Here is a 27,246-nt window from a genome sequence, read left to right on the forward strand (position 1 = left end):
ACTTCTAAAGCTTGGAACAAATAGAATTGCTGTGGAACAAAATCAAAACAGAACAGCAGTCCAAGTATGGTCCTTTACACAGATATGAGTGGCTTCAGCCTGAAGAGTCTCTTCCCCTCTGCATCGTCACTATGTATAAACAATAAAAAGCGCTTTCTCCCTATAAATAAGACTGAATTTCTAATTTTACCATTTTTTCCCTAACCTTTGCTTTTGGTAAAAGATAAAATCCACTTTCATAAGATATGAAACATTCTAGAAAGCAATTTGCCCACAAAATTTAATGCCTTACCATGTTTTCTTATGTCAAATCATTAACTGTGTAACTCCATATTTAATACCTTCTTCCTCTATACTCTATTTTTCCAATCCCACTATTTCTTGCTTAAGAAATAAGATTGTCAAGTCAATTCCATTATTTTCTTTTGTTGGGGGATGAGGTAGGGAGACATCGAGGTCTTTATTTTCAAGCTTCTTATGACTCCAAAAGATGCTCTAGTGGTAAATATGGTGAGAGAAATGATTTGCTGTGGAGATCTTTGTGTCACTGGTAGTTAAAGAATGTGAGCTCTGAAACAAAACTCTAGTCCAAATTCCTAATTTTAGATAAGGAAACAGGCACAAAGACTTGGATTAATCACTTACCCCAGGATGCCGAGTTTTCTGTAAAATCAGTACTCCGTCTTTAGAGCCGAGTTATCTGTAAAATCAGTACTCCGTTACTCCGTCTTTAGATTTCTTCAACTGAGTCTAGTGATGGTTCTCCTATTCCAAGCTAGTAATGACTATTTTATAATAAAACCTACATAGTGAAATCTGGTGATTTTCTTTATTGTAGGAAAATAAAATGTACATTGAATACCTTCTCATTCAGAGAAATGGCTACTGAGAAGGCATAATTATAGCTTTGACGTAAATGAAGCTACAACAATCACGACTTAGTGCTCCAGAAAGGAAGAACTTCAGTGGAAAAAAAGGGGCATTTTGGGGGGTAGTAGAATGCTTGAGGCCTGGAATTTAGACTTGATCCCCTGCTTGAAGGTAATAATTTTATTTTAAACTAGTGAAAGTAATAGCTCCATAAATGTTAACTATTGTCCTTTCTATTTTATGTTAATGAAAAAGTCAGATTACACTTTGTTCTGTTTATGGTTACCAGTTAGAACATTTTATACCTGGTTATTTAATATTACTATCTTCATTCTTAAAATGTACACTTTGAAATAGGGTACTTGAGAGTTAAGGATAATTATAGCACATATGAAACAGATACTTGCCATTGAGGATACATGGGAAATTGGGTATTTTATTCCTGCATTTGAGAGGATTGAAGAGGGTAATCCAAACTGATGGAAGAAATGGGGGAAGAAGGAGTAATACTTTTTACTGCATTCAAATTATTTTAAAGAAGGGTACAATTTAAAAATGTACTTTTAATCCCCAGTTCAAAAGTGGATTTGGTCAATAGTGCAATATTGAAACCCACTTTTCCGTATAGAAACAACTTTAAATAGTATTTTCGCAGTGTAACCAGCAAAAGCTTATTTAACCCACAATATAGATACTCTGTAGTATATCATCTTTCTTCTTTTGGCAAAATCTCAATCTAGACAAAATTCTGAAACAATTTGGCCGTCTTTCTGAACATCGCAATCTCGGTGCTGACTTCCCACATGACTGCACCTTTAGTAATGAATCTCCCTAGGGCCTTCATGCTGCCTTAACTCTGCACTGCAGCATCTAGCACAGGCCTGCTGAATCCCTCTAAATGCTCTGAGCCTAAGTGTACTTGCTTTCTCACCTAAATTAAACTTTTTACTCCCTCAGGATACTGTTTTGACTCACAGGAAGAAAGCTATCCTTGTATAGATTTATACAAATTAATAACACTATCACAAGAATTTTTTTTCAATAAGCAATAATGCTTATTAACTCCAATAAAAATTTCATTGATAAAATTTCAGATAGGATAAGTACATAAAGTGGGAAAAAAATATTGAGGCCAGTAGGGGTAACTTGGAGCGGGGTTGGGGCACCTGTTAGAAAACTGGGAAGAGTATTTTGAATTCTTTCCCATGAACTTGCATTTTAGGCTTCACTTCTAAATCCTTTCTACAGAATGTTTTCTCAGTGGCTGCAATGCCTGTGTAGAGAGAGAGCACCAGTATTTGTTGTAAATTTCAACCAGAGAAAGTTAAGATTAAAAATGAACAGAAAGCTTCTTTCAGCATCTATAATTTATTTGTTGATCTATCCAAACAAACATTTATTTTAAGCTATGAGTTTTCTGACTAATGAAAGAAGGAAGCTTTGTAATCTTGAAGGAGTTACTGTTAGTAACGTGGCTTTGGTATCAACATGTTAGTCCTGGCTCAGCCACTGAGTATATTTGTAATCTTGGGAAAGTTACTTAACTTGGCTGAGTTTCTTTCTTTATATGTATATTGGAGTAAGTAAATTACAAAGGATTAAATAAAATGACTATGCTATGTAAAACACTTTTTGCACAGAGCCTTATACGTGGTAAGTGCTCAATAAATGATAACCTTATAATCTTGTCAATGAACCTCTGTTTCCTTTTCTGTAAAATGGCTAATAGCCTTGACATTTGGTCAAAAAGTAGTTGACCTTATATATATTTGTGAATCTGTTTCTGGACTCTATTCTGTTCCATTGATCTTTTTGTCTATTTTTATGCCAGAACTGCACTATCTTGATTACTATAGCTTAATAATAAGTCTTGAAATCAGATAGTTAAGTTCTCCAACTTTATTGTTCTCTTTCCAAATTGTTTTGGGTGTTCTAAGACATTTGTATTTACATTTGAATTTTAGAATCAGCTTGTCAATTTCAAAACCTACTGGTATTTTGATTGAGATTATGTAGAATATACAGATCAATTTGGAGACACTTGATACCTTAACAATATTGAGTCTTACATTCCATAAACAGTACATATTTCCATTTTTAAGGTACTCTTTAATTTCTTCTAGCACTGTTTTATACTTTTTAATGCACAGGTATTGCATATCTTTCATCAGATTTTTTTCTAAAAATTTCATATTTTTAGCTATTGTGCTTTTTAAGGCAGTTTATATCATACTTAGTTAACCAAAGTGATAGTCTTAACTTCTTCTCCACACTGGCCTTTATTCTCTGACTAAAATAATTTTTTACTTGTCAGAAAGAACTTCTGTTAGGACAATACCAAAAAAAAAAAAAAATTCTTTTTATTTTTCATATCTTCTGACTCCTTTGGTCAGAGCAGCTTGGCTATATTTCTTCTGTTGGTCTAGATGTTTAGAAATTTTGAAAAAAAAAAGTCTTTCTATAAAAGGTCTTGTATTTATTTTTTAACTTTTTATTTTGACGTAATTTCAAACTTACAGGACAGTTCCAAAACTAACACAAAATCCATACAGAGAAGTTCAACACCCCCATACTCCAGTATGCCAGTTTTACGCTTTTGCCATATTTGCTGTCATTCTATCCAGCCATCTATTTTAGTCTCTATCTGTCCGTCAGTCTGTCTGTGTATCTAGTTATTTAACAATCAATTTTCTAAGTATTTGAGAGTAGATTGTGTATATCATGCTGCTTGCATACATAGTACTACCATGTATATTTCCTCAGAACAAGAATATTCACTTATGTAATCACCTGAAGCACAATTATCAAGTTTGAGAACCTTAACATTGATAAAAACTTTCAGTCTTTTTTCCACTGTTTTCATGTCCCAAATAATGTCCTTATGGACATTTTCTCCTATATTGTTAGATCCAGTCCAGAAATATGTATTGCATTTAACTGTCATTGTTCATAGTTGCTCTTTTTTTAAATATTAAATTTTAAAAATATATATCATAAACTTTCCCATCTTAACCACTCCCAAGCATATCATTCAGTGGGATTAAGCACATTCACAATGTTGTGCTACCCTCACCTGCATCTGTTACCAGAACTTTCCCATTACCCCAAACAGAAACCTTATACCCATTATGCATTAACTTCTCATTCCCCCCTCTCCCTGTCACTGATAACCTGTACTCTATTTTTTGTCTCTGTGTGTTGCATATTCTAGCTATTTTATATAAATGGAATCATACAAAATCTGTCCCTTTGTTTCTGACTAATTTCACTCAACTTGATGTCCTCAAGGTTCATCCATGTAGTGGCATGTATCAGAAGCTCTTTTTTTTTTTTTAAGGCTGAATAACATTCCATTGTGTGTATATACCACATTTTGTTTATCCATTCATCTATTGATGGACACTTGGGTTGCTTCCACCTTTGGGCTATTGTGAATAGCACTGCTATGATCTTGGTGCACAAATATCTGTTCAAGTCCTTGCTCTTTCAATTCTTTTGGGTATACTCCTAGAATTGGGATTGCCAAGTCATATGCTAATTCTGTGTTAAACTTTTCTAGGAAGTGCCAAATTATTTTCCACAGCGGCTGTACCATTTTGCACTCCCACCAGCAATGTACAAGAGTTCCTGTTTCTCTGCATTAGCACCAGCATTTATTTAACATTTTTAAAATAATAGCCATTCAGTGGGAGTGAAATGGTATTTCATTGTAATTGTTTTTTGCTTTTTGTGGTTTTTTTTTTTTTAACTTTTTAAAAAAAATACTTTCAAACTTAAGGATAGTTAGAAAAATAATACAAATCCCATACGGAGAACTGCAATGTACTTCTTTCCCCTAGATAACCAAAATTTTAACATTTTCTTTACCCCAGATACCCAAAATTTTAACATTTTGTCACTTTTTCCCTATCATTAAGTTCGAGAATTTTAATGTTGATATAAAGTTTAAAGTCTATAAACCAATTTTTCATATGTCTCATTAATGTCCTTTTGCGACTGCTCCTTATTCGATCCCATTTAGGATTATGTATTGCCTTTAATTGTCTCTCTGTTCTTTATTATTATTATGATTGCGGGAATATATATAAAACATAAACTTTCCCGTCTCAGCCACTCCCAAGCATACCATTCAGTAAGATTAATCACATTCACAATGTTGAGATACCCTCACCACCTTTCGTTACAAAAACTTTCCCTTCTCCCCAAACAGAAACCCTATACCTGTTATACATCACCTCTATCCCGCAACCCCTGGCAATCTGTACTCTACTTTCTGCCCCTATGAGCTTGCATATTCTCTGATATTTTCTTTGTAGTTATCATAGGGCATCAATTTAATATCCTAAATCTATAAAAATCTCATTTGCTTTGATACCAATTTAACTTCGGTAGAATATGTAAACTATGTTCCTATATCCCTTAATCCCTCCATCTCTATGTGGTTCTTGTCACAAATGTTTTTTCCTTATGAGTCTGAAATCACTGATTTTCATTACATTTTATGCATTTATCTTTTAGATTCTGTAGGAAGTAAAAAGTGGAATTACAAAACCAAAAATACAATAGTACTGGTGTTTATATTTACCCATATTATTACCCTTACCAAAAATCTTTATTTCTTCATTTGATTTCATCTGTCCTTTCCTTTCAACCTGCAGAACTTTTCTTTAGCATGTCAATGGGGCCCATCTAGTAGTGATGAACTCCCTCAGTTTTTGTTTTTCTGGGAATATCTTAATCTCTCCCTCATTTTTGAAAGACAGTTTTGTTAGATACAGAATTTTCAGTTGGCAGTTTTTTATTTTCAGCACTTTAAATGTCTATTTAAATGCCTTCTTGTTTCCATGGTTTCTGATGAGAAATCAGCACTTAACTCTTACTGAGGCTCCCTTGTACATGACATGTGCTTTTCTCTTGCAGCTTTCAGAACTCTCTTTGTTTGGGATTCAACAGTTTGATTATACATGTTGCATTGTAGATCTATGGAGTTTATCCTGTTTAGAGTTCATTGAGCATCTTGGATGTGTTCATTGTGGTTTTGATTTGCATTTCCCTAGTGGATAATGATGTTGAGCATTTTTAATGTGCTTATCGGCCATTTGTATATCTTCTTTGGAGAAATATCTAAGTCTTCTGTAGAACTTTGCGTTGTTTGTGATTTGTTGTTGAGTTGTAGAATTTCTTTATACATTCTGGATATTAAGCCCTTATCCAATATATGGTTTATAAGTATTTTCTCTTATTCTGCAGATTGTCTTTTCACTTTCTTGATAATATCCTTTAATGCACAGAAGTTTTTAATTTTGATGAGGTTGAATTTACCTATTGTTTTTATCTATTGTTTTCTTGAATTTATTCATTATTAAATCCCAGATCATTAAAATTTGCCCTTAAACTGTTATTTTCTACAAGTTTTATAGTTTTGGCTCTTATATTTTTGTCCTTGATCCATTTTGTTACTTTTTGTTCATGTTGTGGTGTAAGGCTCTAACTTCATTCTTTTGCATGTGAATACACGGTTTTCCCAATGCCATCTGTTGAAGCAACTGTTCTTTCTCTATTCATTGCGTATACTTAGCCTCATTGTTGAAAATCACCTTGACCATAGACGTGTGAGTCTATGTCTGGACTTTGAATTCTGTTCCATTTGTTTATATGTCTATCCTTATGCCAGTGCTGCAGTCTTTGGTTATTGTAACTTTGTGGTCAATTTGGAATTGGACGATGTGAGTGCTCCAACTTTGTTCTTTTGCAAAATTTTTTTTGGCTGTTTGGGGCCCCTTGTGAATTTGAGGATTGGCTTTTCCATTTCTGCAAACAAGGCTGCTAGAATTCTGGTAAGGATTTGATTGAATTATAGATCACTTTGGGTAATATTGACATCTTAACCATAGATTTTTCAATCCATGAACATGAGATGTCTTGCCATTTATTTAGTTTTTCTTTAATTTCTTTCATCAGTGTTTTGTAGTTTTCAATGTACATGTCTTTTATATTCTTGGTTACATTTATTCCTAGATATTTTATTTTTTAGATACTATTGTAAATGGAATTGTTCATTGCTAGTTTTAGAAACCTGGGTGGTTTTTGCATGTTGATCTTGTACCCGGCACTTTGCTGAATTCCTTTGTTAGCTCTAGTATTTTGCTTGTTGATTACTTTGGATTTTCTGTACATAAGATCATATCTTGAAAGATATTCTCTTTTTGTATGTATATTTCACAATAAGGAAATAACTGAAACTGTGGAACTGTAACCCATAACATTCTTTAAAATTTGCTCTCTACTTGTTAAATTGCATTTGGGAAGTTATCACTTCTATGTATGTATGTTATATTCTACAATAAAAATATGATTAAAAAAAGATCATGTCATCTTCAATAAAGCTAGTTGTACTTCTGCCTTTCCAAATTGGGTAGCTTTTGTCTTTTTTCTAATGGAATTGTTCTGGCTGGAACTTTTAGTACAGTATTGAATAGCAGTGGTGAAAGTGGGCATTCTTGTCTTGTTCCTAATCTCAGTGGCAGCAATGAATATATGATGTTAGCTGTGGGTTTTTCATAAATGGCCTTTATTAGCTTGAGAAAGGTCCCTTTCCTTCTTAGTTTTCTGCTTTTTGTTTTTTAAATCAAGAAAGGGTGCTGAAATTTATCGAATGCCTTTTCTATGTCAATAATATTAAGATAACCATGTGTTTTTTTCCCTTCATTTTATTTCTGCAGTGTGTTCATGGATTGATTTGCATATGTTGAAGCACTCTTGCATTCTTGGGATAAATCCCACTTGGTCACAGTGAATAATATTTTCTAGTATATTTTTATTAGAGAAGTTGTGAGTCTACAGAGAACTCTGTCATGAAAAAAATAACAGTTTCATATACTTACCTAATCTTTTTAATATGTTCTTGGATTTGGTATTCTAGTAGTTAAGGATTTTTGCATTTATATTCATAGGGAAAATTGGTCTATAATTTCCTTTTATATCTGTATCAGGCTTTGGTATTAAGGTAATTCTGGCCTCATTGAATTCTTTGGAAGACTTTGAGAAGATTAGAGTTAATTCTATAAATGTTTGGTAGAATTCACCAGTGAAGCCATGTGGTCCTGGAGTTTTCGTTGTTGGAAGATTTTTGATTATTGATTCAATCTTTTTATTTGTTATAGTTTTGTTGAGGTTTTCTGTTTCTTCTTAAGTCAGGTTAGGTAATTTGTCTATTTCTAGGAATTTGTCCATTTAGTCTAGGTTATCTAATTTGTTGGCATACAACTGTTCATAGTATTCTCTTATAATCCTTTTTATTTCTGTAAAGTCAGTGGTATAACACCATTTCTGTTTCTGGTTTTAGTTGTTTGACTTCTTTTCTCTTTTTTTCTTGTCAGCCTGGCTAGAAGTTTGTCAATTTATTGATTTTTTTTGAAAGAACCAGCTTTTTCTTTTGTTGATTCTCTCTTTTTTTTTTCTATTCTCTATTTCATTTATCTCCATTCTGTTTCCTTCCTGTGCTAATTCTGGGTTTCCTTTGCTCCTCTTTTTCTAGCTCCTCAAGATGTGAAGTCAGTTTATTAATTTGAGGTCTTTCTTCTTTTTATTATAGGCATTCATAGCTCTACATTTCCCTCTGAACAATGCCACTGCTGCATCGCATAAGTTTTGGTATGTTGTGTCTTGATTTTCATTTATCTCTATGTATTTTCTAATTCCCCTTGCAATTTCTTCTTTTACCCATTGGTTGATTAAGAGTGAGATACTGTTTAATTTCCAGATAATCATAATTTTTCCTATTTTCCTTCTGTTATTGATATCTAGCTTTATTCCATTGTGTTCAAATAAGATACATTGTATGATTTCAGTATTTTTAAATCTATTGAGCCCTGTTTTGTGACCTAACATGTGGTCTATCCTAGAGAATGAACCATGTGCACTAGAGAAGAATGTTGTTGGTTGAAGTGTTCCATATGTATCTGTTAGACTAGTTAGTTTATAGTGTTGGTCAGGTCCTTTTTTCCTTGTTGATCTTCTGTGAAGATGTTCTATCCAACTATTACTGTAGAACTGTCTATTTCTCCCTTCAGTTCTGTCAGTTTGCTTCAGATATTTTGGGCCCTGTTTTTAGGTGCATACATGTTTATAAATGTTGTATCTTCTTGTCAAATTGACCCTTTTATCTAATATAATGTCATTTTAAATCTCCTTTAACAGTTTTTGACTTAAAGTATATTTTGTCTATTAATGTAGCTACCCCAGATCTCTTTTTTTTTTTCTGTGTTTTCTTTTTTTTTAATCTTCATTTTATTGAGATATATTCACATACCACGCAGTCATACAAAACAAATCGCACTTTCGATTGTTCACAGTACCATTACATAGTTGTACATTCATCACCTAAATCAATCCCTGACACCTTCATTAGCACACACACAAAAATAACAAGAATAATAATTAGAGTGAAAAAGAGCAATTGAAGTAAAAAAGAATACTGGGTACCTTTGTCTGTTTGTTTCCTTCCCCTATTTTTCTACTCATCCATCCATAAACTAGACAAAGTGGAGTGTGGTCCTTGTGGCTTTCCCAATCCCATTGTCACCCCTGATAAGCTACATTTTTATACAACTGTCTTCAAGATTCATGGGTTCTGGGTTGTAGTTTGATAGTTTCAGGTATCCACCACCAGCTACCCCAATTCTTTAGAACCTAAAAAGGGTTGTCTAAAGTGTGCGTAAGTGTGCCGGTTTGAATGTATTGTGTCCCCCAAATGCCATTATCTTTGTGGTCTTGTGGGGCAGAAATTTGCTTGGAATGTGCCCCACCCAGCTGTGGGTAATGATAATTTTGATGAGATGTTCCCATGGAGGTCTGGCCCCGCCCATTCGGGGGTGGGCCTTGATCAGTGGAGCCATATAAAACATGTGACTCAAAGAGACTAAATGGAGTGCAGCTGTGAGTGACTGTTTTGAAGAGGAGCAAGCTTGCTAGAGAGGAATGTCCTGGGAGAAAGCCATTTTGAAACCAGAACTTTGGAGCAGATGCCAGCCACGTGCCTTCCCAGCTAACAGTGGTTTTCCAGACGCCATTTGCCATCCTTCAGTGAAGGTACCTGTGATGGTTGGGTTCATGTGTCAACTTGGCTAGGTGGCCTAGCTGTCTGGTCAAGCGGGCACTGGCCTGACGATTCCTGTGAGGCTATTTGAGGCTGGTTGGTTTGTCGGATCATCAGTCAATTGACTGCAGCTGACTGATGACTCATCAAGGGGCGTGCTTCCACAGTGAGAGAATGCAATTGGCTGGATTTGGTCCGGGTGATCAGTTGGAGGCTTATAAGCCGGACGGTTAGAGAACCTTCACTTCTTCTTCAGCTGCTCAGTGAAGCTTTTCCTGGGGAGCTCGTCGAAGTTGCCAGTTCGTTTCCTGAGGAGTTCGTCAAAGTTGTCGGTTCGTTTCCTGAGCAGTTCTTCAAAGTTGCCAGTTCGTTTCCTGAGGAGTTCGTCAGAGTTGTCGGTTCGTTTCCCAAGGAGTTCGTCGGACGTCTTCCTTGGAGTTGACAGCTTGTTGACGGCTCTGCAGAATTTGGACTCGTGCGCTCTCGCAGTTGCGTGAGTCACTTTTACAATTCGATAATAAGAGACATCTCTCATTGATTCTGTTTCCAAGGAGAACCCTAACTAATACAGTACCTGATTACTGATGTGTTACCTTGAACACTTTATGGCCTTAAGACTGTAACTGTATAGCCAAATAAACCCCCCTTTTTATAAAAGCCAATCCATCTCTGGTGTTTTGCATTCCGCAGCATTAGCAAACTAGAACAGTAAGAGTGCCCACCAGACTGACCTCTCGGCTCCTTTTGGAATCTCTCTGCTACTGAAGCTTATTTCATTTCCTTTCACATCCCCCTTTTGGTAAAGAAGATGTTCTCCGTCCCACGATGCCGAGTCTACATTCCTCCCTGGGAGTCATATTCCACGTTGCCAGGGAGATTCACTCCCCTGGGTGTCTGATCCCACATAGTGGGGAGGGCAGTGATTTCACCTTTCAAGTTGGCTTAGCTAGAGAGAGAGGGCCACATCTGAACAACAAACAGGCATTTGGGAGGAGGCTCTTAGGCACAATTATAGGGAGGCCAAGCCTCTCCTTTGCAGCAACCGTCTTCCCAAGGGTAAAACCTATGGTAGAGGGCTCAACCCATCAAACCACCAGTCCCCTATATCTGTGGTCATGTTAGCAACCATCGAGGTGGGGTAGGCAAATACCCCTGCATTCTCCACAGGCTCCTCAAGGGGGCACTACATCTTTTTTTTCCTTGTTTTTCTTTTTTTTTTTTTTAACTTTCCCTTCTTTTTTAAATCAACTGTATGAAAAAAAAGTTAAAAACAAACATACAATAAAAGAACATTTCAAAGAGACCATAACAAGGGAGTAAGAAAGAGACAACTAACCTAAGATAACTGCTTAGCTTCCAACATGTTCCTACTTTACCCCAAGAAAGTTACCTAATACAGCAACATTTCTGTGAATTTGTTCCTACTTTATCCATCAGAAATTAACAGACCATAGTCATTCCTGGGCATCCCCAGAACGTTAAATAGCTTATCTGTTCTTGGATTATTGTTCTCCCTTCCTTAATTGGTGTCTATTGCTAGTTCCCCTACATTCTACATTATAAACCATTTGTTTTACATTTTTCAAAGTTCACATTAGTGGTAGCATATAATATTTCTCTTTTTGTGCCTGGCTTATTTCGCTCAGCATTATGTCTTCAAGGTTCATCCATGTTGTCATATGTTTCACGAGATCGTTCCTTCTTACTGCCGCGTAGTATTCCATCATGTGTATATACCACATTTTATTTATCCACTCATCTGTTGAAGGACATTTGGGTTGTTTCCATCTCTTGGCAATTGTGAATAATGCTGCTATGAACATTGGCGTGCAGATATCTGTTCGTGTCACTGCTTTCCGACCTTCCGGGTATATACCGAGAAGTGCAATCGCTGGATCGAATGGTAACTCTATATCTAGTTTTCTAAGGAACTGCCAGACTGAATTCCAGAGTGGCTGAACCATTATACAGTCCCACCAACAATGAATAAGAGTTCCAATTTCTCCAGATCCCCTCCAGCATTTGTAGTTTCCTGTTTGTTTAATGACAGCCATTCTAATCAGTGTTAGATGGTATCTCATTGTGCTCTTAATTTGCATCTCTCTAATAGCTAGTGAAGCTGAACATTTTTTCATGTGTTTCTTGGCCATTTGTATTTCCTCTTCAGAGAACTGTCTTTTCATATCTTTTGCCCATTTTATAATTGGGCTGTCTGTACCACTGTCATTGAGTTGTAGGATTTCTTTATATATGCAAGATATCAGTCTTTTGTCAGATACATGGTTTCCAAAAATTTGTTCCCATTGAGTTGGCTGCCTCTTTACCTTTTTGAGAAATTCCTTTGAGGTGCAGAAACGTCTAAGCTTGAGGAGTTCCCATTTATCTATTTTTTCTTTTGTTGCTTGTGCTTTGGGTGTAAAGTCTACGAAGTGGCTGCCTAATACAAGGTCTTGAAGATGTTTTCCTACATTATCTTCTAGGAGTTCTATGTTACTTTCTTTTCTATTGAGATCTTTGGTCCATTTTGAGTTAATTTTTGTGTAGGGGGTGAGGTAGGGGTCCTCTTTCATTCTTTTGGATATGGATATCCAACTCTCCCAGCCCCATTTGTTGAAAAGACCATTATGGCTCAGTTCGGTGACTTTGGGGGCCTTATCAAAGATCAGTCGGCCATAGATCTGAGGGTCTATCTCTGAATTCTCAATTCGATTCCATTGATCTATATGTCTATCTTTGTGCCAGTACCATGCTGTTTTGGCAACTGTGGCTTTATAATAAGCTTCAAAGTCAGGGAGTGTAAGTCCTCCCACTTCGTTTTTCTTTTTTAGAGTGTCTTTAGCAATTCGAGGCATCTTCCCTTTCCAAATAAATTTGATAACTAGCTTTTCCAAGTCTGCAAAGTAGGTTGTTGGAATTTTGATTGGGATTGCATTGAATCTGTAGATGAGTTTGGGTAGAATTGACATCTTAATGACATTTAGCCTTCCTATCCATGAACATGGAATATTTTTCCATCTTTTAAGGTCCCCTTCTATTTCTTTTAGTAGAGTTATGTAGTTTTCTTTGTATAGGTCTTTTACATCTTTGGTTAAGTTTATTCCTAGGTACTTGATTTTTTAGTTGCTATTGAAAATGGTATCTTTTTCTTGAGTGTCTCTTCAGTTTGTTCATTTCTAGCATATAGAAACATTACTGACTTATGTGCATTAATCTTGTATCCTGCTACTTTGCTAAATTTGTTTATTAGCTCTAGTAGCTGTATCGTCGATTTCTCAGGGTTTTCTAGATATAAGATCATATCATCTGCAAACAATGACAGTTTTACTTCTTCTTTTCCAATTTGGATGCCTTTTATTTCTTTGTCTTGCCGGATTGCCCTGGCTAGCACTTCCAGCACAACGTTGAATAACAGTGGTGACAGCGGGCATCCTTGTCTTGTTCCTGATCTTAGAGGGAAGGCTTTCAGTCTCTCACCATTGAGTACTATGCTGGCTGTGGGTTTTTCATATATGCTCTTTATCATGTTGAGGAAGTTTCCTTCAATTCCTACCTTTTGAAGTGTTTTTATCAAAAAGGGATGTTGGATTTTGTCAAATGCTTTTTCAGCATCTATTGAGATGATCAATTGATTTTTCCCTTTTGACTTGTTAATGTGTTGTAATACATTGGTTGATTTTCTTATGCTGAACCATCCTTGCATGCCTGGAATGAACCCCACTTGGTTATGGTGTTTGATTTTTTTAATGTGTCTTTGGATTCGATTTGCAAGTATTTTTTTGAGGATTTTTGCATCTATATTCATTAGGAGATTGGCCGGTAGTTTTCCTTTTTTGTAGCATCTTTGCCTGGTTTTGGTATTAGATTGATGTTAGCTTCATAAAATGAGTTAGGTAGTGTTCCATTTTCTTCAGTGTTTTGAAAGAGTTTGAGTAAGATTGGTGTCAGTTCTTTCTGGAAAGTTTGGTAGAATTCCCCTGTGAAGCCATCTGGCCCTGGGCATTTATTTGTGGGAAGATTTTTGATGACTGATTGGATCTCTTTGCTTGTGATGGGTTGGTTGAGGTCTTCTGTTTCTTCTCTGGTCAGTCTAGGTTGTTCACATGTTTCCAGGAAATTGTCCATTTCCTCTATATTACCCAGTTTGTTGGCATACAGTTGTTCATAGCATCCTCTGATAATTTTTTTAATTTCTTCGGAATCTGCAGTTAGGTCACCTTTGTCATTCATTATTTTGTTTATATGGGTCTTGTCTCTTTTTGATTTTGTCAGTCTAGCTAGGGGCTTGTCAATCTTGATCTTCTCAAAGAACCAACTTTTGGTGTTGTTTATCCTCTATTCTTTTTTTGTTCTCTATGTCATTTATTTCTGCTTTAATCCTTGTTATTTCTTTTCTTGTACTTGGTTTAGGATTGGTTTGCTGTTCATTTTCTAGCTTCTTCAGTTGATCCATTAGTTCTTTGATTTTGGCTCTTTCTTCCTTTTTAATATATGCGTTTAGTGCTATAAATTTCCCCCTTAGCACTGCTTTTGCTGCATCCCATAGGTTTTGGTATGTTGTGTTCTCATTTTCATTCGTCTCTATATATTTAGCAATTTCTCTTGCTATTTCTTCGTTAACCCACTGATTGTTTAGGAGTGTGTTGTTTAACCTCCAGGTATTTGTGAATTTTCTAAGTCTCTGATGGTTATTGACTTCTAATTGTATTCCATTGTGGTCAGAGAATGTGCTTTGAATAATTTCAATCTTTTTAAATTTCTTGAGGCTTGTTTTATGTCCCAGCATATGATCTATTCTGGAGAAAGTTCCATGAGCACTAGAAAAGTATGTGTATTCTGGTGATTTGGGATGTAATGTCCTGTATATGTCTGTTAAATCTAATTCATTTATCAGATTGTTTAGGTTTTCAATTTCCTTATTGGTCTTCTGTCTGGTTGATCTATCTATAGGAGAGAGTGATGTGTTGAAGTCTCCCACAATTATTGTGGAAACATCAATTGCTTCCTTTAGTTTTGCCAGTGTTTCTCTCATGTATTTTGTGGCACCTTGATTGGGTGCATAGACATTTACGACTGTTATTTCTTCTTGTTGAATTGCCCCTTTTATTAGTATGTAGTGGCCTTCTTTGTCTCTCAAAACATCCCTGCATTTAAAGTCTATTTTATCTGAGATTAATATTGCTACCCCTGCTTTCTTTTGGCTGTAGCTTGCATGAAATATTTTTTTCCATCCTTTCACTTTCAGTTTCTTTGTGTCCCTGTGTCTAAGATGAGTCTCTTGTATGCAACATATTGATGGTTCATTTTTTTTGATCCATTCTGCGAATCTATATCTTTTAATTGGGGAGTTTAATCCATTTACATTCAACGTTATAACCGTGAAGGCATTTCTTGAATCAGCCATCTTATGCTTTGGTTTATGTTTGTCATATTTTTCCCCTCTCTCTATTAATATCCCTTTTTATACCCATACCGAATCTCTTTAGTACTGAACCTTTCTCCAAGTCTCTCTGTCCTGTCTTTGTTTCTCTGTCTGTAGGGCTCCCTTGAGTATCTCCAGTAGGGCAGGTCTCTTGTTAGCAAATTCTCTCAGCATTTGTTTGTCTGTGAAAAATTTAAGCTCTCCCTCAAATTTGAAGGAGAGCTTTGCTGGATAAAGTATTCTTGGTTGGAAATTTTTCTCACTCAGAGTTTTAAATATATCGTGCCACTGCCTTCTCGCCTCCATGGTGGCTGCTGAGTAGTCAGTACTTAGTCTTATGCTGTTTCCTTTGTATGTGGTGAATTGCTTTTCTCTTGCTGCTTTCAGAACTTGCTCCTTCTCTTCCGTGTTTGACAGTGTGATCAGAATATGTCTCGGAGTGGGTTTATTTGGATTTATTCTATTTGGAGTTCGCTGAGCATTTATGATTTGTGTATTTATGTTGTATAGAAGATTTGGGAAGTTTTCGCCAACAATTTCTTTGAATACTCTTCCTAGACCTTTACCCTTTTCTTCCCCTTTTGGAACACCAATGAGTCTTCTATTCAGACGTTTCATGTTATCTATCATATCCCTGAGGTCCATTTTGATTTTTTCAATTTTTTTCACCATTCTTTCTTTTATGCTTTCATTTTCCATTCTGTCATCTTCCAGGTCACTGATTCGTTGTTCAACTTCCTCTAGTGTTGTACTATGAGTGTCCAGAATCTTTTTAATTTGGTCAGCAGTTTCTTTAATTTCCATAAGATCATCCATTTTTTTATTTAGTCTTGCAATGTCTTCTTTATGCTCTTCTAGGGTCTTCTTGATTTCCTTTATCTCCCGTACTATGGTCTCATTGTTTATCTTTAGTTCTTTGAGTAGCTGCTCTAGGTGCTGTGTCTCTTCTGGTCTTTTGATTTGGGTGCTTGGGCTTGGGTTATCCATATCGTCTGGTTTTTTCATATGCTTTATAATTTTCTGTTGTTTTTGGCCTCGTGGCATTTGCTGAACTTGATAGGGTTCTTTTAGGATTTGTAGACCAATTGAAGTCCTTATCTCTAATTTATCAGATCTACAGCTTCGTGGAGTACACTTTCTCTAACTAACCAGCAGGTGGCGTCCACGAGCCACCTGTTCTCCACAAGCCAGTTCTCCCCTGCTTTGCTTTTTGGTGAGTGGGGGAGTGAGTCTTGTGGGGTCCAATTGGTGTACCAAGCTTGCGTGTGTAGTTGGTGTTTCCCGCCCTGTATATGGGGCGTGTTTCTGGGCAGTCAGGGAGGAGGGGTGGTTCTAACAATCAAATCTCCCTGGTGATCCTGGAGTTTTAAAGCTGCTGCAATAGTCTAATCCTTCAGTTCAGTCCTGCCACAGTTTGTCTCTGCCACTGACCCACAAGTCTTTGGTATTGGCGTATGGCTCCTGAGACTTGCGAGTGGGTCCCTCTTCCAGGCCGTGCACCCCCTGGTCCTCTGTTGAGGGATGACTGTGCTATGTCACAGGTGACTGCTGTCCCCCCAGGGCGGTTCTGGGCTGCTGGGCTGTGTAGGGAGGCTCCCAGTCTGCTGAAATGATGGCTGAATGGGGCTTTGTTAATTCACACTGCTCCACCTTCTCAACTCTGGGACAATCAACTGAGGTTGCAGGGAAGGCTAATGTCCATGCCCAGTTTTGTGGTGTGTGCCTGTTATTTGAAGCACTTCTGTCACACTGGGTTGTCTGGGGCAGCTCTGGGCTATGGGGATGGCGATGGGCAGGAGTGTTTCCTGTCCACCAGGATGATGGCTGTGAGCGGACACCCCCCTTTTCTTGGGAAGTTGTGGTGTTTAGTGAATTTTCTCAGCCACTGGATTATTGCCTTTTGTCTCAGAGCTCTCTTAGTTCTGCTCTTGTCTTGACCTGCCCAAATTGCAAGTCTTTGAAGCTTTCTGTATTGGGCTTCTTAGAGTAATTGTTTTAGAAAAAGAAAAAAGGATTAAAAAAAAGGGCCCTCCTCAGAGATCTAATGGGTTATTGAAATGCTAAGAGACAAAGCAATTAGGGCCATTAAGGAAAGGTCCACAGGGCAGAGAGATCAGCTTTTCTTCAGGATTTGCATATGAGCCTGCCAGCCTGAGTTCTGCCCTTCCCCTTTCTATGTTCACCAGAACTCCAAAAATCCTCCACTTTTATTTTGGAGTTTTTCGTGTTGTTTTTTTCTATGCCTGTCTCCTCTCTGCTGGGCTGGCTGCTCTCAGATTCTCTGGTGTCTGGTCTCAGTCTATCTATGGTTGGAGTTTGGATCAGTAGAATGAGTTTCCGATAAGGGCTGCCACTGCAGTTCTCCCTTCTCCTTCCCGGAGCTGACCGCCCCTCCTCCCATGGGACTGAGCCTGGCAGGGAGGGTTGCGGGTCGCCTGGCCACAAAAACTTACAGATTTCACTGATCTCAGCAGTTCCACATTTTCATGAGTGTTGTATGAAGTATGCCCAAAGTCAGATTGCTCTGTGGTGTCCAGTTCACGCAGTTCCTGGCTTTCTACCTACTTTCCTGGAGGAGTAACTAAAACATACAGCTCACCAGTCCGCCATCTTGCCCCGCCTCCTCTCCCCAGATATCTTTTGATTACTATTTGTATGGAATGTTTTTAAGTCATTTCATTTCCAACCTATTTGTGTCTGTGATGTAGCATGAGTCTCTTGTAAACAGGATATAGTTGGATCATGCTTCTTTATTCATTCTGCCAGTCTCTTCCTTTTGATTGGAGAGTTTAATCCATTTACATTTATGGTAATAACTGATAAGGCAAGACTTACCTCTGACATTTTGCGAATTGTTTTTTGTAGGTGTGTATTTTTTTGTCCCACCTTTCTCCATTACTGTTTTCCTTTTGTTTAGATGTTTGAGATATTGGGATTTGAGGTAATGGCATTTATGTGTATCCTCATTGTGACGATAGTTACATGTGTTACAATCCATAGAACTATACCAAAAATTCTACGTTAATGTATATTAATTTAAAAAATATTTTAGAAATTTTTTTAAAAGAGCACATACTTTGAAAAGTAAAATTGTATGTGTGCATTGTTAAAATATTCTATAAGTTTACTTTATATTTTAAATTTTTAAATGGTGTAATTATTTACTAGTTTAATCTTGATGGCAAATTTCAGTCCATTTGGTGATTCAGACTCTAGTAGGCACTATAATATACTTGGCCTGGGTTGTTCAATCCTGGGCACCACTGACATTTTTAGGCTGGATAATTCTTTGATGTGGAGGGTTGTCCTTTGTACTGTAAGATGTTGAGTAGCATCCTTGACCTCTACCCATTAGAGACCAATAGCACCTCCCCCACAGTTGTGACAATCAAAAATTTCTCTAGACATAATCAAATATCTTTGGGGACAAAATCATCTGCAGTTGATAACTGAGGACTAAATCGCTAAAATTTTTGGTATAAATATTTTTCCATTTTCAGAGCTTGTGAAAGTAATATTGAGTGGTATGACTCAATAAGAGTATTTCATGGTAAGAGTTGTGTAAAAATAATCCCCATATACACTGAGATCTTTTCTAAAATTATATATTACTAAAATAGGGCACACCCAACTCATAAAGTTAAAAGCCTTTATTGTAACATTGGGACTGGCGGTTTGATGTGCTGAGCCCTCGATCATGGGACTTGCCCTTATGAAGCTCATTACTGCAAAGGAGAGTCTAAACTTGCATGTAATTGTGCCTAAGAGTCTCCCCGTGAGTACCTCTCTGTTGCTCAGATGTGGCCCTCTCTCTCTAACTGAGCCATCTCGACAGGTGAACTCGCTGCCCTCCCCCCTACGTGGGACCCAACTCCCAGGGTTGTAAATCTCCCTGGCAATGCAGAATATGACTTCCAGGGATGAATGTGGACCCGGCATCTTGGGACTGAGAGTATCTTCTTGACCAAAAGGGGGATGCAGAATGAGACGAAATAGTTTCAGTGGCTGAGAGATTGCAAATGGAGTCGAGAGGTCACTCTGGTGGACATTCTTATGCACTATATAGAGAACATGTCTTAGGTTTTAATGTGTTGGAATAGCTAGAAGTAAATACCTGAAACTACCAGACTCCAGCCCAGCAGTCTGGACTCCTGAAGACAGTTATATAATAATGTAGATTACAAGGGGTGACTGTGTGATTGTGAAGACCTTGTGGATCACACCCCCTTTATCTACTGTATGGATGAGTAGAAAAATGGGGATAAAAACTAAAGACAAATGGGGTGGGATGGGGGGATGATTTGGGTGTTCTTTTTTCACTTTTATTTTTTATTCTTGTTCTGGTTCTTTCTGATATAAGGAAAATGTTCAGAGATAGATTGTGGTGATGAACGCATAACTGTTATCATACTGTGAACAGTGGATTGTATGCCATGGATGATTGTATGGTGTGTAAATGTATTTCAATAAAACTGAATTTAATAAAAAAAAAAAAAAAGGGGAGAGAAGACCTGTTCTATCAGCCATTGAAACATATTATAAAACTAAAAAAAAAAAAAAAGCCTTTATTGTATTAAATCTGTGTAAAATGAAAATTTTAGAGGTATTACTGTACTTTGTCACATTTTAAAAAGCAATCTTAATAAGCCAGTACACTAGTGTAATTAAGGCTAGGATAAGGGAACTACATAATACTATCTTTGCTTCTCCTTGAATGTATTTTGGTGCTTTGGCAAGTCATTTAACAAAATTCTTAATTTTTTTTAATCATAGGATAGAAGTGATTTAACCTAAACTGTAAAGGGTAGGGGAAATGAGAGATTTGTTTAAGATAAAACATTCAATAAAAATATTAAGTGCTTTAGTGACCAAATGTTTAAACTCTTTCAGCTGTTAAATAATAGGATAAAATGAAATTGAATATGCTATCAACATGGAAAAGCCTAATGATTCATTGAGAGTCAACCATAATGATGCTGAAAAGTCAAAAACAGATGCCCAGGTATTTGAGGTAGGGAATTTTTTTTCCATTTCAGGAAAATAGCATGCCATTTAGCAACTTGTTATGCTTAAGGAATAGCTGTTATATTTAATGTATTTAAGAATTTTAACATTAAATTATCTATACTTTCTTTCATATATTTAATTGTATAATAATGTAGAGCTTTAAAGTAACACTTGGATATACTCATAAATATTTATATATTATATAAAGAAAAATCTGTATATTGAATTATATTTCACCATTTCAGTTTGCATTTCAATGGACAATTTTATCTCAATAAAATTGAGATAATACAATGTAATAATAATTTTACTTAAGAACTGTTTTCTGTCTATATCAGTCGGTATGAATTGACAGCGTTTTTTATTATGTTAACTTATATATCATAAAATTTCTCATTTTATCCATTTTTTCAATGTACAATTCAGTAGTATTAATTTGATTTGACAGCTCTTGCAAAAAAGTAAAATGGGAATTAACTGAAAAATGATCTTTTCATTTTTATTTTTAAATTCTATTTTTAAAAAATCGTAGCAGTGTATTTTACAAAGGACTTTTTTTTTCCTTTGCAAAAGCATCTAACTTGTTTGGACTCCAGGGATCCTTCCTTTGGAGAAAATGGTTCTCCTACGGTTGGGCCCGTCACTATTCATGAAGCAGATAATTCACTCCCATCACAAAATATACCAGGGTCCGTAAACCAGACACAGCCTCCTTCTGCAAAGCATTTCCATGTAGTGGACCAAAATGGGCAACCTGTTCAATATGAACTTCAGTCATTGGGGGATTCTAATGCACAAATGGTGAGTATTTTTTATAAATAATCAATTTTATGCTGTTTAGCAATATATATTAGTCTCACTAGATAACCTTGCTTTCTTGACACTACTAACTTATATTACATTGGAAATACTGTTGCCATGACCTTCATTTTTAAGTTATTTAAGGATTTTAAAAGGTTTCCTTTCAGCACTGCAAATACAACTTTAAGTAGTACAACTTAGCTGCTACATCAAGGCACACTGGTGCTTTGAGATTAATTGGAAATACCATGTATAACTAGTGTCAAGTGCCAGGGTTTACATATAATTTACATTTCTTTTTTACATTGCATTATGTTTTTATATGTATATTAGACTGAACTCAAGGTTATTGCTTTATCACCTTCACACTGACTGACTTGTCTGCCACACGCTGGTATGCTTTCTTCAAGAAAAAGAAAGCAGTAGAGGTACTGCTGGTATATTGGGGATTAGACATAACATTTGCTGATCTTTGTAGGTAGATATGTATGTCATGTGAATAACTTAATAAAAATGGAAAAGATGAAAAAATGAAAATGCTGTTTTAAAACAGCATTTTTGACCTAGTTTGTAGTTTCAGTAGAAAAGATAAAAGATTAAGGAAAATTACTAAGAAAAATTTGTAATTTCCTACCAATTGTTAGGGGAAGATTTTTAAGAGTAAATTAATCTATTTTCTATGTGGGGCAGTATAAGTATAGTTTATTTGAGAGACAGATGAACCTTTGTAAAATTTCCTTAAGGTACCTGATTTAATAAGAATGGATGTAGTAATAATAGGAAGAATACCATATCTCTTTTGCTAAACAGTATTTTCCAAATTTTCTACATTAATTACTGATGACTTTTATTACTAAAATTTAATATTTTAAAAAGCATAATTTTAAATTTAATGAAAAATGAATAGTAAATTATACCATAACCAAACATACATTTTACCTAATATGAATCCTTGTTTCTATTTCTAGTCTCGAGTGTTTGAGAGTTAGCCTATGCCCTTTTACCCCCATATAACCTAGTTTCTGAGATTGAGAGTAATTGGTTGAGAGATGGCTAATTGTGGAGTAGGTCTTTTTGTACATATTCTGGCTCATCATTATTTCTAGACCTAATCCAGTACTGCAAAGCCAAGTGAGAGTTCCCTTCTGTAACCATACTACATCACCATCAGAGGTTATTTTGCAACAAATAATCTAGATGTGAGTCAACTACTTTTTAATTTTTCATTTTCAGAATTAAACACTTGTCATTTCCCCTATTATTTGACATTTATTCTAGTTTCAATTAGAATATTTAAAAGGTCTGTGTGTTCTAATAGAAGATCAAGGAGCCTGAACTTATGAAGGGTTATAATTTTACAAATGGTAACTATTCCTAAAAAGCATGTTAAAGTTATTTGTTGGAGTCTGAAAAATTAGAGTTACCTTTCTTTTTGTAATGTATTAGACTTCCTAAGCAAAGTAATTATAAAGGTAATTTTACATTTTTGAGATAGCAGATGAATCAGGGGGTTATTTGATGTCATGAAATGGGAAATGTGGCATGAAGCATGGAAATAACTGTAAGAAACAGGGACTGTTAAAGTATCTTCTTCAAAAAACTGAAGATCAGAAAATGATGAAATTCTATGAAACTTAATAGCGTTCTTTGAAAGAAATACGACTTTTTATTTGGAAGCCCATGAGAACTAGTCAAGATTCTGCCTTGGGTAAATCTGCAATGAATGAGGAGGTTTTAGAGTTAAGCAGAGATGGTAGTTTGAGTTTGAATTACAAGACTACGTATCTGCCAAGATTTTGTGGTAATTTTAATGTCTGCTTCAAATAAAGTGTATGCAACAGATGACTCCTCAAAACTGTTTGCTTTCATAGCAAAGGTTAACAATAATTAGCTGTTTTTTATAGGAAAGATAATATTATCATCACCATTGCCAGATAACATGAATTAGGTACCAGATGGAATAAACTAAGGAGGGAGAAAATGGAGGATACTCTTCTCCACTAAATTTGGGAAACATAGTTTCAAAATTAAGATGACATTCCACAGATCAGTCTTAATTATGAAATATTCATATTATTGAATAAATTATTAAAATATTATACATGTTTAATTCAGGTTTGAAAATAATCAGGACATTCTTTTTTTCTAAGAATGAAACAGATTTTACTTTCCACAGTAGAATTTCATAATAAGAGATAAAGAAGTTAAAACAGTATTACGACTTGCCTTTGAACCTTCAGCAGTTTTTTGTTTTGTTTTGTTTTTGTCTTTTGCTTGTTTGTTTGTTTTAGCTTAAGTAACATCATCAAACAGTGGGAGACAGTACAGAATAGTAGTTAGAAGGAGTCATACTACTTGGGTTTCAATTTTATCACGTCACTAAATGGCTCTGTGTAATCTTGCATGGGTTTTTTAACCTCAGTATGACCGTTTCCTTGTCTATAAAATGAATATACTTCATCAGATTGTGATGAGGATTAAATTAGGTATACATGTAAAGTTCTGCCACTTGGTGTGCACTCAACAAATATAAGCAGCTGTTATCATTTGCTTATATTTACAGTCACATCATGCTGAAATGAAAAAAAGTATGGCAAGATGTTTTTATCTCAAGAAACTTGATAAATATTGGGAGAGGGAGAGAATTCCCACTCTTAATTTCTGGGAAATGCTTATGACTATTTTTAAAGCATTCTACATTGTTGAGTTTAGGGTTGTTGTGGTTTTTTTTCAAATTTAAATTTTAAATGACCCTCTTAAAAGTAGGAATGCAGTCTGTATCAAGCATCAGTAATGTTCCCATGTTCTACGTAGCAAAATGGAAGTCTGGGAAAGTGGGTTGGAATGATTAAGAACTGATGACAGCAGACTTTGGGTAAAACTATGCCCATAGGAGAGTAGTGTGTTAAGTAATAAAGTTTGCAGGGTGTCCAAAAATTCTGGGAACATATAATGAAACTTACTTTCAAGGAATATGTTATATTTTCAAGTGATAGGCTCACATTTTTCTTCAACTTATGATACCTTTTTAGTTGACACTCCTCTAAATTTAAGGCAGTGGGTTAAGTTCTTAAATTGAAAAAAAGTACAATAAATACACTATTTTCCCTTTGTTTTTATCCTTTTTGGACACTCTGTGGTATTTCTTATGGACCAAGATAGGGTATATATAAATGCACAGATATGAAAATAAATTCTGTTTAATTAGACATCTAACAAGGCTTTTAAAATAATAAAAATGACTTAAAATATGGGACAAATGATTGCCACACAGGTAGGTGAAACATGTATGAGTAACTAAATAAATAGCCAAAGGAAAATCTATTAAGTCCAATTTGAGGCTTTGTTCAAATTACTAAGTAATTAGATACATGCATGATTAATTTGGTGGTCAAAGCCATAGGCTATAGGGTCAAACTGCCTGGTTTGAATCCTGGCTTCAAGACTTACAAGCTGTGAGACTTCAGAAAAAATTTATGTGCCTCAATGTTTTCATCTATAAAATGAGGAAAACAATAATATCCACTGTAGTGGTAGGTATGTGATTAATAATTTATTTAATAATTCTGTTGTCAGTGTAGACATATAGCATTTAATTTTTTTGTTTTTAATGCTTCCAAGATGATTATTACCAGCCCATCAGAAAATGGACAGGTACTACATGTAATTCCGACTACCCAGACAGGAATGACACAAGTAATTATACCTCAGGGGCACCCTGTGGATGTGAATAGTTCTCAAGGTGAGTAACAATGGGATATAGGGGATTTGAGAATATTTTAAAGTACAAATAAATATTTCAGAAAATCACCTCATTAAAGTCAGTGCTAAAATTGATCTCTTTAGGTAAGATTGTGAACTTACTAGAAATAGTTTCTTGGCCCAAGTAAATTTCAAGTTCATTTTTCAACTCCTGTCCTAGGTAGCTATTTCATTTTGCAATTCAAAGAAGCTGGTTGACTCTTGCTTCCTCCCAAAGGACCAGTGAGCATACAATAAATTCTTCTTAATTATAACAACAGTAATCATAACAATAACAATAACAAGAATATAGTGCTGATAGCTCCTGGAGAAGTTTTTATGTTTGTATTTTTATCAATATTTTTGTTAACCATGTGACTCATTACATTTTTTTAACTATCCTTTTCTTCCTCTTTGCTCTTTTCCTCTTTCCTTTGCTCTTTTTGATTCAGCAAGGGGAATCATGCTCCTCTTTTCTTTTTATTATATTCTTTCTTTCTTTAATAACATACCTATTAGTTCTCTTCCTTTAACCTTCCTTCGTTTCCCATCTATTTGAGCTTCCTTTCTAACTGTTTTCTATAATGTTTTGTTGCTCTCTGACTTCTGACGGTTTAGGTAGATATTTTTACCTTAATGCTATGATTCTTGGTCTATGTTAACAGTCATTAAAACTTAAGAAAAAACGTAGTTTGCAGAAAACATTGTAAACACACTATATAAACCAAGGAAGTTAGTGTTACATTTTTGTATTATATTCTGACCCTCTTCATATAGTAATTATTTCTATCACTTTTACATCCAGGCTGTTCAATTTAAGTTTCAAAAACTTAATTATAAAATTGCAGTAGTCCATATTATAATCTAAAAGTAAGGAAGTTTATCAAAGAAATTCTCAGCAAGCATTATAAATTTTGTTATTTTTAGCTTCAGAGCAATTCTTCCTTTTCCTATTAAAAAATATGTAAATTCTGGTTAGGCACATTCTCATGTTATTCAAGATATTGGTGTTGTTTTGTTCCTGTTATTGTTGTTAAGTTGTCTCTGAAGAGAAACCCAGTGACGGAAGCTTACCAACTGTAAGTGTGGATGGTCTAGCAGACAATACCAGTAGTTGTTGCATTCTTCATCCACAAGCATCCCTCACATTTCCCAAAAAGACAGTGACCAGGTGAGTTATTGGGAAAAAGGGGTTCATCTTATGATGTCACCATGGAAATTTTTTTAATTATCACATCTATAGCTGGCTGAGTATAGAAAAGATAAAAAATTCAGGGAATAGAATAAACAAATATATCTTTGATTATTTTAATGTCATCTTGGCAACAAAGAGACTGCTCTAAAAGCTACATGTCCAAAATATTACTTTTCTCAGTGCCACTTGCCTGTTATCTTTTGAAGGAATCTAAAAAACATCTGACATTGAGTTTTTAGAATAAAGAAATATCCATTCTAGTTCCTAAAATTTTTAATGGTTTCATCTCATTTTTATGCATTTAATTCTTCTGTGGTAAAGTGTTTAAAATGCTTTTTACTACGTTTTATTTCAGTTTTTATTTTTGCCTTAAAATAATACTGTCCACCTTGTGGATCGCACTCCCTTTATCCAGTGTACGGATGGATGAGCAGATAAATGGGGACAAAAACTAAATGAAAAATAGAGTGGGATGGGGGGGTGATTTGGGTGTTCTTCTTTATTTTTATTTTTTATTGTTATTCTGATTCTTTCTGGTATAAGGAAAATGTTCAAAAATAGATTGGGGTGATGAAAGCACAGCTATATGATGTTACTGTGAACATCATGGTGATTGTACACCATGGATGATTATATGGTATGTGAATATATCTCAGTAAAACTGAATTAAAAAAAATAAATAGCACTGTCCAGTGTGTGGATGAATGAGTGGAAGAGTGGAGACAAAAACCGAATGGAGGGTGGGAGGTGATGAGGGGATGATTTGGGTCTTCTTTTTTACTTTTGCTTTTTGTTCTTATTCTGGTTCTTTATGGTATGGGGAGAGTGTTCAGGGATGGGTTGGGATGGTGAATGTATGGCTGTATTGTGGTGCTGGGGACAGTTGATTGTGCACCATGGATGATTGTGTGTTGTGTAAGTGTATCTCAGTAAAACTGAATTTAAAAAAAATAACACTGTCCAGATAAAATTTAAATAAATAACTAAATAAATTGCCCTCCCAAAATAATCATAACACTTTCCATCATAATTTAAGGAAATATATTCATGCTTTATATATTATTTCTATTATTTTAATTATTCTGTGAAGGTATTTTAAGATAACATTTATGAAAT

General features: G+C 35.4%; 1 protein-coding gene across 18 annotated transcripts in view; it reads left to right on the forward strand.

Moving 5' to 3' along the window:
- Positions 1–27,246, forward strand: part of CARF (calcium responsive transcription factor) — a 150,864-nt gene that overhangs the window by 3,053 nt on the left and 120,565 nt on the right. For 14 of the 18 annotated variants that reach the window (XR_005218745.1, XR_005218748.1, XR_005218744.1 and 11 more), the window contains exons 1-4: positions 20,320–20,397; positions 20,967–21,194; positions 24,816–24,936; positions 25,974–26,106. Coding sequence is in view for 7 of the 18 variants with exons in the window: in XM_037849077.1 (XP_037705005.1) it covers positions 20,320–20,397; positions 20,967–21,194; positions 24,816–24,936; positions 25,974–26,106 (560 nt within the window). In the remaining 11 variants the exon portion in view is untranslated. Of the gene's footprint in view, positions 1–8,346; positions 8,524–20,276; positions 20,398–20,966; positions 21,195–24,815; positions 24,937–25,973; positions 26,107–27,246 lie in introns of those variants that run through there. The other 4 variants (XR_005218750.1, XM_037849079.1, XM_037849081.1 and 1 more) reach the window with 3 other exon arrangements.

The sequence above is a fragment of the Choloepus didactylus genome, chromosome 9 (assembly GCF_015220235.1).
Source record: "Choloepus didactylus isolate mChoDid1 chromosome 9, mChoDid1.pri, whole genome shotgun sequence".
NCBI lineage: Eukaryota > Metazoa > Chordata > Mammalia > Pilosa > Megalonychidae > Choloepus > Choloepus didactylus.